This window comes from Arvicanthis niloticus, unplaced genomic scaffold (assembly GCF_011762505.2).
Source record: "Arvicanthis niloticus isolate mArvNil1 unplaced genomic scaffold, mArvNil1.pat.X S10, whole genome shotgun sequence".
NCBI lineage: Eukaryota > Metazoa > Chordata > Mammalia > Rodentia > Muridae > Arvicanthis > Arvicanthis niloticus.
In genome coordinates this window covers 870,121-883,991 of record NW_023044982.1, presented here as the reverse complement: position 1 = coordinate 883,991, position 13,871 = coordinate 870,121, and the positions used below count along the sequence as shown (strand labels likewise).

Here is a 13,871-nt window from a genome sequence, read left to right as displayed (position 1 = left end):
AAAAGAAACCTTGTTGAAAACACATAGAGAAGGCATAAACTCAAACAAAAAACAAAGTAATACAAAGAGAAAATTAAACAAACAACAACAAACCCAGCCTATTCCAGGATAAGACTCCTTAGCAGATAAAAGAGCCTGTCCCCAAAGGGGCTGAAAGTCTATATTTTATCACTGGGATCTATATGATAGAAGGAAGAGAACTGACTCCTGCAAATTGTCCTTTGACTTCCACAAGAGCTGAAGATCTCCATCACCATTTGCCTGAAACACACAAAATAAATTGCTTAGAATATAGTGATGAAGGTTGCAGCTGCTTTTAATCCCAGCACTGGAAATGGAGACAAAGATAAATAGACCTCTGTCACTGTGATCTGGGGAAGGTAGGGGGCAAAGTTCAGTGGATCTCTGTGAAACTGACACCAGCCTGGTCTATAGGACAACTTGGGTTACATAGAGAAACCCTATTTCAAAAACCAACAAACAAAATAATATAAAACAAAGTTAGGTGCTAGAGCCTGACTGGAGTAGTTAAGAGCATTTGCTGTTCTTGGAAAGGATGTGGGTTCAGTTCCCAGTACCAACATGGTAGCCCACCTGAAACAGTACCTGGGGATCAAATCCATAATGACTTCTTCTGATCTCTACTGGCAAATAATATGCAAACTACACTCAGACTCACACATATACACATAAAATATCAAAACATCTGTAAAGCAAATTTTCCCTATTTCTTCAAAAAGGGCAAACTTTAATTTATGCTCAGAAACTTCAGATATTACCATCATGAATAAGCTTCCACTAAATCTAGTCATGAGGAAAATGAAAACATATAGGCCATCAGAATCAAGAGAGGCAAAATGATTCACACTTCAGCTTGGTGCCAAGAAAAGTGCCTGTTAAGAACTCTTAGAAGTGTTTCTCCATTTCTACAGGAGAAATATTTTTAAAATAATTATATTTTTAAAAAATAGCACCATTACATTTAAAGAAAAATTTCAGTATTTCCTATATGAGAAATTGTAGGCAAACTGATGTGACTATTCACATGCCTGCTGAATAGAGGACAGATGGGAACCTAATACAGTTAGTTGTAACAATGCCCTCTTCACTTGCCTCTTCCCCTCTTAGTTGAAACACACTAGCTAAGAAAAAAAACAGAAGCCACTCACTAGATCTCATTGACTTCTAATGGCTTCTCAGCATGCATCTCTTTGAAGATCACCAAGCCCAGGTTAGACCTGCATCTTTCCATTAGTGATTATGTGAGACTTCTCTCCAGGCCAGAGCAGACATGAAAATGACACCCTGATATGCTAATGCCTCGGTAGTGTCAACCTACAGTGGCTGCAGGGACTCAAGTACCCACTAATGTAAAGGAATAGGCTTGGCTTTGCTCTGCAGAGCATGTCTTTACCCAAGCAGCTGGTCCAGGTGTCCCTCAAGGAAGCAGACAGCATCGAGATGCAGCTTCTGCAGTCTCTCCAGCTTAAGGAGCTGCAAGGTAAACCTGGTGATGATACGCCTCCTCTTCTCTGGGGAGACAAAGTTCTCTTCACGGATGTTGGAGAGAGCAAGTTTACACAGGTTCCTCATTTGGCGCAGGTAAGGAGCCAAGTTAAGCAAAAAGGATGGACTGCAGGAAGAATGCAGGCCCAGTGTTTCTACGTGCTCCAGGCTCACCTTTTGTGAGAGCCTCCTGTAGTTTTGATGGGATGGTGACCAAATCTGAAGCTCATTACAGTACAGCTGTAACAACCCTTTCCTCCTATCACTCCACTGAACAAGGTAGGAGAACAGCCTACTCTGGCCTCTATCTTTGAGATACAAGTCCACTGCTTCTTTCAAAAGATGTGTTAATACTGTCTCAGAACCACAAGGATCTGCTTGAGTGGTCTTGGGTAACCAGTCATCCATGGACCCAGGCCACACATCCAAATGGTGTTGTTCCACAGACCATAAATCCAGCACTCTTAGTTTGTACTTCCTGTGGGTAAAACAGAAAAACAAGTTAAAGCAGGTAGGCAAGGAGGCAATATCTAAAGAGTATGTGAGTGTGTGTGTGTGTGTGTGTGTGTGTGTGTGTGTGTGTGTGTGTGTGTAAGATTTATTTATTTATTTATAATGTAGTGTTTTGCCTGCACATATGCCTGAAAGCCAGAAGAGGGCACTAGATCCCACTACAAATGGTTGTGAGCCACCTTGTGGTTGCTGGGAATTGAACTCAGGACCCTTGGAAAAGCAGCCAGTGCTCTCAACCTCTAAACTATCTCTCCAGCTCCCTGAAGTGTGTCTTTATTCTATCCCTGAAGTTGGCCTTCCATTCTGTGTCTCACTTTTTTCCATGGACTTTGGCATGTCCCTGTCCCATTTCTAGTACCTGTGGAAAGCAGGGGTAGGCCTTCAGCCACTTCTGTATCCAGCATGTGTCCTGCACACTCCACAGCCCTTTCCAAGATGGCACAGCAATGGCCAAATCGTCCGTGGTTCTCCAAGTTGATGGCATCAGAATCCTCCACCCCATCCTTGCACCCTTCCACACCTGACTCCCTTCATCTCTGCTCTAGATTTTCTGGGCTACCCTCTGATTGTATCCAAGTCTTCCTCACCTGGGGCGAACCTTCTGGATAAGCAGCTTATCAATCTCCTCTAAGACAACTTGTAATTGAGTCTCCAAGTAGGGTGTCCTCTTCCTCAGAACTCCAAGCGGAAGGCGGGGGAAAGGCCAGGAAGACACTATTGACCTCAGGACCTTACAATGATTACCATCATAGGCTTGTTTCAACAGTTGTGGTAAGAATAGTATGGGTAAGTCCTCCAAAGCAATGATGGCCAAGGCCTCATTCCTCTGAAGGTTCTGTCCTGCCAGCTCCTGGAGAGTGAGTAGGGGCTTGCTGCTCATCTTGGTGGTTCTTCAGGGGTAAAGATCCTGGAGAAGCATCTAAAAAAGAACATCTATTTTTATGTTAGGACTTAGAGAACCCTTCTTACCGATCACAGGGCCACAGTCACTACTCATTCCACTCTGGGTTCCATTGAGCTTAAACCCAAAGCACACACTGCTGGTTGTAGTAGCTATCTTCTCTCAAGCATCATTGGCCGCAGCCCACTTTATCCTCATCCTTGTCAGTTCAAAGGGAGTCCTGAGGATCCTGGAAGCTCATTTAAACTCTATTAACCTCCACTCAAGACCCTGCATGGCTGAGAGTGCACAGGCTTGTGTTCCCAACACTTGAAAGACAGGAGGTTTTTGGCTCAGCAATTAAGAGCACTTGTTGCTCTTATAGAGTACCTGGATTTGATTGTCAGCTTTTGCCTGTCAATTCACAACTGCCTGTAACTCCAGGTCCAGGAAATCTGAGATATATATATGAATGAAGACAAACTCTCATATACATATGAAATAAATTAAAGGCAGTCATGGTGCTGTACATCTTTAATCCTAGGAGGCAGAGGTATGTGAATCTCTGAGTTTGAGGCTAACATGGTCTCCATAGGGAATTCCATGACAGCTAGAGCTACAGAGAAACCCTGTCTCAAAAGAAAGATAGGAGAATCAAGAGATCAAGGTCAGCCTCAACTACTTTGCAAACTGGACATCAGCCTGGGCTACATGAAACTTCAACAAGATATCTTTACCCTAACTTGCTGTCTCTCCAACCAGTCATGAAAATACTATGTGTACACACAAACTAAATATTTTGTTCAATTTATCTGACATGGAGGCTCTAATATTTCTTGCAGAACCGAAAGGCTTCCTCATGTGTGCTAAGCAGTAGCAAATATTTGAATCCACACAGTTTCAAGTGCACTGATGATGCAGACATTTGGTGTATTGCTCAGGCATCTTGTGGTTAGTTGGCAACGATGAATAAGGGAAGTCAGCAGAACAGTATTTTCAAACTCAGAACACAGAACTATAAGACGCCAAAATCAAGAGGCTTGTTTGCTTTAATTAAGATGGGCATCTTTGTTTTGTTTTTGTCTCTTGTGTAATCCTAGGTGTCCTGAAACTCACTCTGGAGGCTGGACTCAAACTGCTGCTTCCTCTTGAGGGCTGGGATTAAATGCATTTGTCCCCACAACCATCTAAATTAAGTGTTTTAAATACTTCTTTTTATGTGCATGGGCATTTTACCAGTGTGTATATCTATATATAATGTTGTGTATGTTTCCCAGCCTTATGTATGTTTATATGTATGTGTATACTTACTTATCAGGCTGAGTCTTTTTTAAGATTTATTTATTTATTTATTTATTTATTATGTGAATACACTGTAGCTGTCTTCAGACACATCAGCAGAAGGCATCAGATCCCATTACAGATGGTTGTGAGCCACCATGTGGTTGCTGGGAAATAGAACTCAGATCTTCTGGAAGAGTAGTCAGTGCTGTTAACCACTGAGCCATCTCTCCAGTTCTAGGCTAAGTCTTATTGCTATGTAGTCAGAATGGAAAATCACTGTGAAGATGTAGATAGACCAGGCTAGACTTGAACCCAGAGATCTGCTTGCCTCCCCAGTGCTAAGATTAAAGATATGGACCAACATGCTTGGTCTCCAGACAGAAAGCCCCCATTCTCACCCCCCAACCCCACCCCCACACAGGGTTTCTCTTTGTAGTCCAGGCTGACCTTGAACTCAACAGAGAGCCCCATCTCAATAATAATAATGATAATGATAATGATAATCTAATTCAGTAAAATATGTAGCTTAGAATTTAGGATCATATAACTTGTATAGTACTGCATTCTCAGCTCCAAAATGAGAGGACTTTAAAAATAAAAATGTTTGCCTCAGGCTGGAGATGGCTCAGGAGTAAGAGCACTGACTGCTCTTCCAGAGGTCCTGAGTTCAATTCCCAGCAACCACATGGTGGCTCACAACCATCTGTAATGGGATTTCATGCCCTCTTCTGGTATGTCTGAAGACAACAACAGTATACTCACATATATAAAATAAATAAATCTTAAAAAAAAATTGTTTGCCTTGGGTTTTTGTAAATTTTTATTTCATTTTTTTAGACAGAGTCTCTCTTAATCTAGCCCTGGCCTGGAATTCTTTAGTAGACCAGGCAGGCTTCAAACCCAGAGATCCTCCTGCCTCTGTCACCCAAGGACTGTGATAAAAGGTATGTAATATCACATCTGGAAGTTTTCTTTTCTTTTCTTTTCTTTTCTTTTTTTTTTTTTGGTTTTTCAAGACAGGGTTTCTTGAGACAGGGTTTTCTGTGTAGTCCTGGCTATCCTGGAACTCACTCTGTAGACCAGGCTTGCCTTGAACTCATAAATCCACCTGCCTCTGTCTCCCAAATGCTGGGCCTAAAGGCATGCGCCATCACTGACCAGCTTTTCTGTACTTTTTAATGAAAAGTGTACATTTTCACTGCTGCTACTTACATGTAATACTAGTTCATGAGGCCGAGGCAGGAGGTTGTCCCTGAATTTTAGACTAGCCGAGATTCCACAGCGATTCCCATGTGGGGCTCAAGGTGGACCCCCACCTCTAGCCCCACTAACTCAGAAAACAAAGTTCAAAATTCCATGTTAGAAGTCTCTCAGTGACTGGGTTTCTGTCCTCATTGAACTTTCAACACTATAGTCGTAGCTCCCCAACCCTAAGCAGCCTCCTTCTACAAACTTGCAAAGTCATTACCCCCTTCTTTTCTAGTGTTTCTCTCTTGAAAATAAGTGTACTAAGGTAATGCTATCTTATCCCCAGGCATCTACCAAACATGAACCAAATGCTGTCCAACTCCATGGCACTAGTCCTAAGACTAGGATGAAGCTTGCTTCCTGCAGCAGAGGACCCTGGATTGATGCCCAACACTTACATAGATAGCTCAGTCATTTGTAACCCCAGTTCCAATGGATGCAGGGCTTTATTCTGGTATCTCTGGGAAGTGCATGAACATTATGATATAAATAAGCAAGTTAGGCTGGGAATGTGACTCAGTGATGGAGCAGTTGCTTACTGTGCCAACCCAACTCTATGAACAATCCCTGGGTAGATGTGAACTAATAAGTTGTCACCCCAGGTAAACCACCAATGGTGACACAGGAGCTTCCCACTGAAGTTCAACTTGGCCAGCCAATGAACTTATCAGATTTTTATACAGGATCCTGGGTGAGGTTATATACAAGAGCCTAAGTGACCCCCAAATAGTGATAACACAGTCCCCCCCCCAACACCCCAACATGACATCCCCATAGCTGCAAAGATGTAATCCTTTCTTCAGCAAACCTTCCACTCCAATATACTCAGCCTCCTGAGACCAAGGACAGTTAAGGCAGAAATGCACACAGCTGGCATGGGTGCACTGCAGGTTAGGGGCTTGTGTCCCTCTCAGAATGGAAGGTCAATAGACATGATCAAGTAACCACAGCTGATCTGATAAAGAGGTTAATGGCTCGTGGGCACCAGGACAGCATTTCACAACATACCTCTAATATTTTTTGTTCTAACATGAGAGTCTCCCTATTTACTTTGTGCTGGCCTCTAACCCATATTATTCCTGGCTCTGTTTTGCAAGTTTACAGGCCTGTGCCACTAAAATCTTGCTTTAAATTTAATGTAAATAACCAGGTGTGGGTGGTTCATGTCTTTAACCCCAGCATTCCGGAGGCAAAAACATGATGATCTCATGGAGGCCAGCCTTGTCTCGATATTAAGTTCTAGGACAACCAGGACTATGTAGAGACTGTGTTCTCAACAAAATGATAATAATAATAATAATAATAATAATAATAATAATAATAATAATAATAATGTAAAGTAAGCAGAAAGTAGAAATTAAAATGATTAGGCAAGGCTGAGCATGTTTGTAAATGTTTTTAACCACAGCAGTCCTTGGAAGGCAGAGGCAGGCTGATATCTTTGAATTTAAGGCCAGGCCAGGGTAACATAATGAGACCTCAAAAACAGGAGTTTGGGAAGTGGAGGGATAGGTCAGTGCCTAAGTGAGTTGGCTGCTTTGAGAACTTGGATTGAATTCTCAGCAGCCATATGATGGCTTACAGCTCTGATTCTAGGACTCTTCTAGGCTTCACAGGCTCGAGCATTCATGTAATACAGAGTGCAGGAAATTAACCATTGTGAGATTCAGGTTAGCCTGGGATACATAACAAGATTGTCCCCAAACCAGGGAAGTATTCCATTTACCTAAGGGTCTGAATCAAGATCATAGCATATCAAGTGAATACACACTTGGCTACCAGAAATTGATTGAGGATGATGCTGAGATCCTCCAGCACCCTTTCCAGCCCAGCTATATTGCTCAGTCTAGCTTAGAACTCCTGAGCTCAAGAAGTGATGTGACACTCCAACCTCAGTGGAGCTAGATTCTAGGTGGCTACCAAGGGCCTCATTTGGGGGAAAGGGAGCAGAAGGGTTTCAGTAGAAGTGAGTGACTCACCAGATGTGTCAGAGAGCTTTCTATCCAAGCCAGGCTGCCTGCCTGTGACTCCAAGTTCACTATTAATCTTCAGTAGAGCTTGAGGACAGGGATAGTGATTCCCACAAAAAGTACTTTTATGATTAAAATTGTTTTTGCAGTCCCAGGTTATTTTGTTATTCCACATGAAGTTCAGAATTGCTCTTTCTATCTCTGTGAAGAATTGAGTTGGACTTTTCATGGGGATTGCACTGAATTTGTAGATTGCTTTTGGTAAGATGGACATTTGACTATAGTGATCCTATACTTCCATGAGCATCAGAGAGCTTTCCCTCTTCTGAGATCATGCTCAATTACTTGCTTCATGGATGTGTCATTATCTCATAAAAAACTTTCACTTGCTTGGTTAGAGTTTCAACAAGATATTTTACATTAATTGACTATTGTGAATGGTTTTGTTTCCCTAATTTCTTTTCAGCCCATGTAACCTGTGTGTGGAGGAAGGTTACTAGTTTGTTTGAATTAATTTTATATCCACCCCACATTGCTAAAGCTGTTTTTTCAGTGTAGGATTTCTCTGACAGAATTTTGGTGGTCACGTATGTATACTATCATATCATCCACAAATAGTAATACCTAGAATTCTTTCTTTACTGTTTGTATCTCTGTGATTTCATTTTGTTGTCTATTGCTCTAGCTAGAAATTCTAGTATTGTATTAAAAAATAGAGACTGGGCAGCATTGCCTTGTCCCTGATTTTAGGGAGAATGTTTCAAGTTTCACTCAGTTTAATTTCATATTGGCTGCTGATTTGATCTTTATTGCCTTTATTAAGTTCAGGCATGTGCCTTCAATTCCTGATCTCTCCAAGACTTTTAACATGAAGCTGTGTTGTATATTATCATAGGATTTTTCAGCATCTAATGTGATGACCATATGAATTTTCTCTTTGAGTTCTTATACAGGGGATTGCATTGATGGGTTTCAGTATATTAAACCATTCCCTGCATCCCTTGAATGAAACCTACTTGATCATTGTGTATGATCCTTTTGATATGTTCTTGGATTTGGATTGTCAAAATTTATTTTTTATTTTTTATTTTTTTAGTTTTTCGAGACAGGGTTTCTCTGTATAGTTCTGGCTGTCCTGGAACTCACTCTGTAGACCAGGCTGGCCTTGAACTCAGAAATCCACCTGTCTCTGCCTCCCAAGTGCCGGGATTAAAGGCGAGTGCCACCACCGCTGGCTTCTTTGTTGGGTCTTTGTGTGTCTTAGGTATCAGTGTAAATGTGATTTCATGAAATGAATTAGGTAGTGTTTCTTCTGCTTTTATTTTGTGGAATTGTGTGGGAACTGCTAGCATTGGGTCTCCTTTGAAAGTCTGAGAGAATTTTGCACTAAAACACTCTGTCCCTGTGCTTCTTTTCATTTGTAGACTTTTAATGACTGCTACTATTTCCTTAGGTGTTATGGGTCTGTTTAAATAGTTTACTTGATTCTGATTTAACGTTGGTATGCGGTATCTAGAAAATTATCCATTTCTTCTCCTATCTTGAAGGTTTGGATTGCATAATTGGCGAAACCACTTAATGATGCAAAATGAACTCCCAGCATTTTGGCAGAGCAGCAATGAGGCACAGAAAGATAAGTGGGGGCTCTCCAGGAATATGAACAAAGTTATTTTAAATATTTAGGGAAAGGCCATGATACCCACCATTTCACATGTAAACTTCATTATTCTTCTTGTGTTAGTTTTGCTTTTTAATTTGTTTGATTCTTGTTATATGTGTTACTTTTGATCTTGTGTTGTTGTTGTTTTGTTGTGGTTGTTATTGTTGCTGGCTTTTTTTGTTGATTTTTGTTTTGTTTTGTAACATGATCTCTATGTGTAGCATCTATTGTTCTGGAATTTGTAGAAGAGGCTGATCTTGAACTCAAAGATCTGCCTGCCTCTGTCTCCTCAGAAGTGTCTGAATGCAGGTTTGATTTAAAAGTGCTAATATTCTTTCCTTTTGTTTCCCCTATATGGATGCTTCTCTGCCTGCCTGTATTTAACATTTGTGCACTATGTGTGTGAATGGATCACAGGGAAGCTATTAAAGGACAATAGGTTCCCTGGAACTGGAGACAGATTATTGTTTTAGTTAAACAAAAACAAAGTTTCCTTCTTAGTTTTGGGATTTGGTGCATGTGATCATTCCATGACACTCTCATGGAGGTCAAGTGTATATTTTATGGAATCAGTACCCTCCTTTCAGAGATTAAAATCGGGTGATGATGCTGATGCAGGCATCAACTTTACTTGCTGAGCCATTTCAAAGAAGCTTCTTATCATACATGTACATAGCATACATGTCTTTGTGTCTGGGTTACCTCACTCACTATAGTGTATTCTACTTGAATTAATTTTCTTGCAAAATTTCTGATATCCTTGATTTTAATCTCTAAATAGTAGTCCAATCTGTAGATGTACGATATTTTTATCCAGTTTTCATTTGAGGGACATCTAGGTTTTTGTGATTCCTATTAGTAATTAACTTGCCATGAAACATTATTAATGAAGTGTCCTTATGGCATAGTGGAACATCTTTTGGGAATGTGCTAGGAAGCGATATTTCTGGGTCTTCCAGTATAAATCCCCCAATTTTAAAACAAAAAATAATTGATTTACATCACAGTTGGTTCTCAAATCAGTGATGGCTCAAAATGTAGAGAAGCTTCAAGCATACATTCTATACTTGTTCTGTACCCAGACTACAGCTTGGCTTCCTGTTTTCCATTCTTTTTTGGATTCCTCTTTCATAGTACTGATAAGTGCATCCAGGGCTTTCATTGGGCTAGGGAACAGCTATTCTGCCAGCTCTGGTAGTACACACTTTTAATCCCCACACTCAGATTGCATGTGGATTTCATGACCTGGAGGCTAGCCTTGTTACCATGAGTTCCAGACAGGCAAGATATAGAGCTATAGAGCTACACACACAGACACACATACACACACAGAGAGAGAGAGAGAGAGAGAGAGAGAGAGAGAGAGAGACAGAGAGACAGAGAGACAGAGAGACAGAGATAGAGAAACAAAGACAGAGAGAGGAGACAGAGACAAACAGAGACATAAACACAAAAAATGAGAGAGGGAGAGAGAGAGAGAGAGAGAGAGAGAGAGAGAAGAGAACATTGCTGTGGAGCTTTTGTCCTGAGGCATTCAAGATGGCAGGGACTGGGATGAGATTTCTGTGTATGCCCTGTCATTTCTCAAGAGTAAAAAATTGTATTCTGCATTCTAAATGCACTAAAAGTCACACTTCTTCATGGAGGACATGGCTAGAATCCATAAAGTCCTCATCCAGAGGTCATATTCATCACTGAGTTGGAACCATAGCCATTAAGCACAAACACACATCATTCCCCAGCCTCTGTCCTGAAGGTCACACAGGTCCATCAGCAGCCAAACTACCTTTCGATTTTTCTATTTTGTAAAAGTGATCCCAATAGGTTTAGCCAATGTAAGGAGAAATTTAATGTTTGTTTTGATGCATTAACTTTCATTCTTAAATATTTATTTCAATCTGTTTCTAATTAGGTAAGTGACTTTGTGTTTTAGCGTGTGCAGGAAACTCAAGTGTTACCAGAGAATCTAGGAAAATGTCAGACACCTGTAATTGGAGATACAGGTTGTGGGTACTGGGAATTAAATCCTGCTCCTCCAGAAGAGCTGCAAGCTTTGTTTGCCCCTGAGTCATGTCTCCAAATGATTCCATATAGCATTTTGGATAGGGTCACATGAGTCATAAGATTATAAAGTCTTTCCAAGGAAAGAACATGTTGGTCTTTATTTACTCTGAAAGATCCAGGAGGAGGAAGGGGCAGATACAAGGGGACATATGATTATAGGGCCAGGGTAAACACAATACACAGGTTTGATGTTGTCAGAAAACTAACTCAGTAAAAGAACAAAACAAAAAGGTTCTTATTCAGAACTGATTTATTGCAATCTATGACAAATTATAATTCGAATGGTGGAGGAGAAGATAATATCAGGCTGCAGTACCTCCCCAAGGTAGAGACACAGCTTAAAAGTCATGGCAGTCTAATACAAAAAGACTCCTGGGTTCAGTCAGGCTTATATTTCATAAAAATATATGTCCACACACTGCAGAAGAGTATGCAAGGGGACAACCAAAAGGTGGATGCCATCCAGAGACATAAAGACACAGAGTTCTCCTGTTCAAGTTCATTACGCTCTTTATAATGTCCTCTCTATCTCCTGTGCCTCCTCTAGGGTCCCTCATTCTGTGAAAGTGCTGGGAGGGAAGTCATGCAACTTTCATATATTGCTGCTCTCCAATGGTGTGTTTTTCCTGTAGACATAAATAAGATAACAAATAAGCTTATGGTTCTCCATATCAACACAGGTACTTTAAATCTGAAGAATTTAATTGGGATTAAAATGAAATGAAATAATTATCTTTCCAACCAACATTGATCCAGAAATGCTTAAGTATGCCTATGCGTCTAATCACTTACTTGAGTCACACCTTTTCATTTATCAGAGCCCAGCAATGAGCTAATTTGTATATCCCCAACAAGAACATAGCCTGGCCTCCAAATTATAGATAAAGAATTTCTTACAATAGAAACATCTCTCACTCTCAAAGTAGACCTGTTTTGGCTGTCTTATACTTTTGAGTGTGTCCATAAGCTCGGAACAAAGCTGTACAAATCTGTCTGGAATAATATCACCAGTGTAATCATAGACTTCATCAGGGCAGGGTACTTCTCCAGGGTCAGCTGTGTGAGGTTGGCAGTATGCTGCAGCAGTTTCCTCAGGCTGCCCAGTGACAAGACATTCTTCACAAAATTGACTTCAGTGACCTGGGAACACTGGCTCAGCGCAGGCAGGAGGGCACTGATTTGCGAGTCCATGATCATACAGCCCTTCAATTTTAATGTCTGCAAAGTCGCTTTCAGTCTTTGTAGCAGGCTTCCTAGAAATGCATCATTTAAATGTACAAAGGTGACACCACTCAGGTCCAGGTGTTTGAGCTTCTGGATGCATGGACACTGGGACAGATAGTTCATATCTGATTGTGACAGCAAGCAGTGAGTGATAGCAAGGGTCTCTAATGGACTTTCCAAGAACCTAGAGACAAAGAGAAAGGTAAGAACTTTACATCACTCAAGATCAATACTGGCAGAAATAACCTGTGACTTCAAGGTAGCAGAGTCACCTTATCCCTAGGTCATTCTCAGACCATTATTAACTTCAAGGTCAAGAAGCTCCCTGATGAAGAGCTAACAACTAATGTCATATTCATCTAGGTAGGACATTATCACTATGTCTGCAACTGGCTGAGCTCCACAGTTCCCTCTGAACTGGTAAGCAGAAAACATGTTTGGGACAGATGATGTAAGCACAGGAACCCAGTAGGATCAACTGGGAACCACTCAGAACCATCCCCAGACCTGCTATCATTTATCTCAATGTGCTCCAGCTTCCATAAACAGCCTCTGCTCTGTTCATAGGGTTTCCCTTTGACCACAGTCATTCACTCATTTCCCATCTACTCAACCCCTTCCTGTGTTCAAATTTCCTTTGAACCATGGAAAGTCAGAGGAGATGAAAACTGTTTATATAGTTCTGAGAACAGAGTTGACATGATAGGACATGTGGTATAAGATCTCATACCTTCTATAGATCTATTTTCCTGTGGTCTGAGTTTCTTTTTCTTTTTTTTTTTTCTTTTTCTTTTCTTTTCTTTTTTTTTTTTTTTTGTTTTTTGTTTTTTTGTTTTTTGGTTTTTTTGTTTGTTTGTTTGTTTGTTTTGAGACAGGGTTTCTCTGTGTAGCCCTGGCTGTCCTGGAACTCACTTTATAGAGCAGGCTGGCCTCAAACTCAGAAATCTGCTGCTGCCTCTGCCTCCCAAGTGCTGGGATTAAAGGCGTGTGCCACCACCGCACAGCATGGTCTGAGTTTCTTAAGACACATTTTTATAATTCATGGACACAGTCATGACAGTTTGAATTTACTAAGGTGACAAATCAGAATGCAACCCAGCATAAAGTACTCTATCAATTATTCTGGTTGTGATCAATTAGTTGTAAACACTACTACTCTTGGATCAACCTCTATCAATTATTCTAAGCTCACATCTGTATAAATTTTACACTGGGAGTCAAACCACTATATAAACTGATGTTTAATGTAAAGCAAACCAACAACAAAATATTTCGCTCATTTCGCTCCCAGCAAAAAGCTCACTGTCCTTTCTTACCTGAGCACTTGGACCAGGCGACCATCCAGGAAGTAGACATCATTCAAATAGACATGTTGGAGCTTATTCAGTTTGGAGAACTGGGAAAAGATCTCTGTAAAACAGCAGGCTTCCATCTCTTGGTCCAGAGGCAAATGCAAAGGTTGATAAATTTTTCTGGAAAATGAGTTTCTGGAGGTTTTTCATCTGGCCCAGGCCAGGGGCTA

At 40.9% G+C, this 13,871-nt stretch overlaps 1 protein-coding gene across 1 annotated transcript; it reads right to left on the bottom strand.

The window, feature by feature from the left end:
- Positions 1 to 1,410: 1,410 nt before the first annotated feature.
- LOC117696047 (preferentially expressed antigen in melanoma-like protein 1) lies at positions 1,411 to 2,899 on the bottom strand. Its single transcript, XM_034486651.1, has 2 exons — positions 2,607 to 2,899; positions 1,411 to 1,984 (listed from the first exon to the last, which is right to left on the bottom strand). Exons 1-2 carry the CDS (start codon positions 2,897 to 2,899, stop codon positions 1,411 to 1,413), a joined length of 867 nt encoding a protein of 288 aa, XP_034342542.1.
- Between the last annotated feature and the right edge of the window lie 10,972 nt (positions 2,900 to 13,871).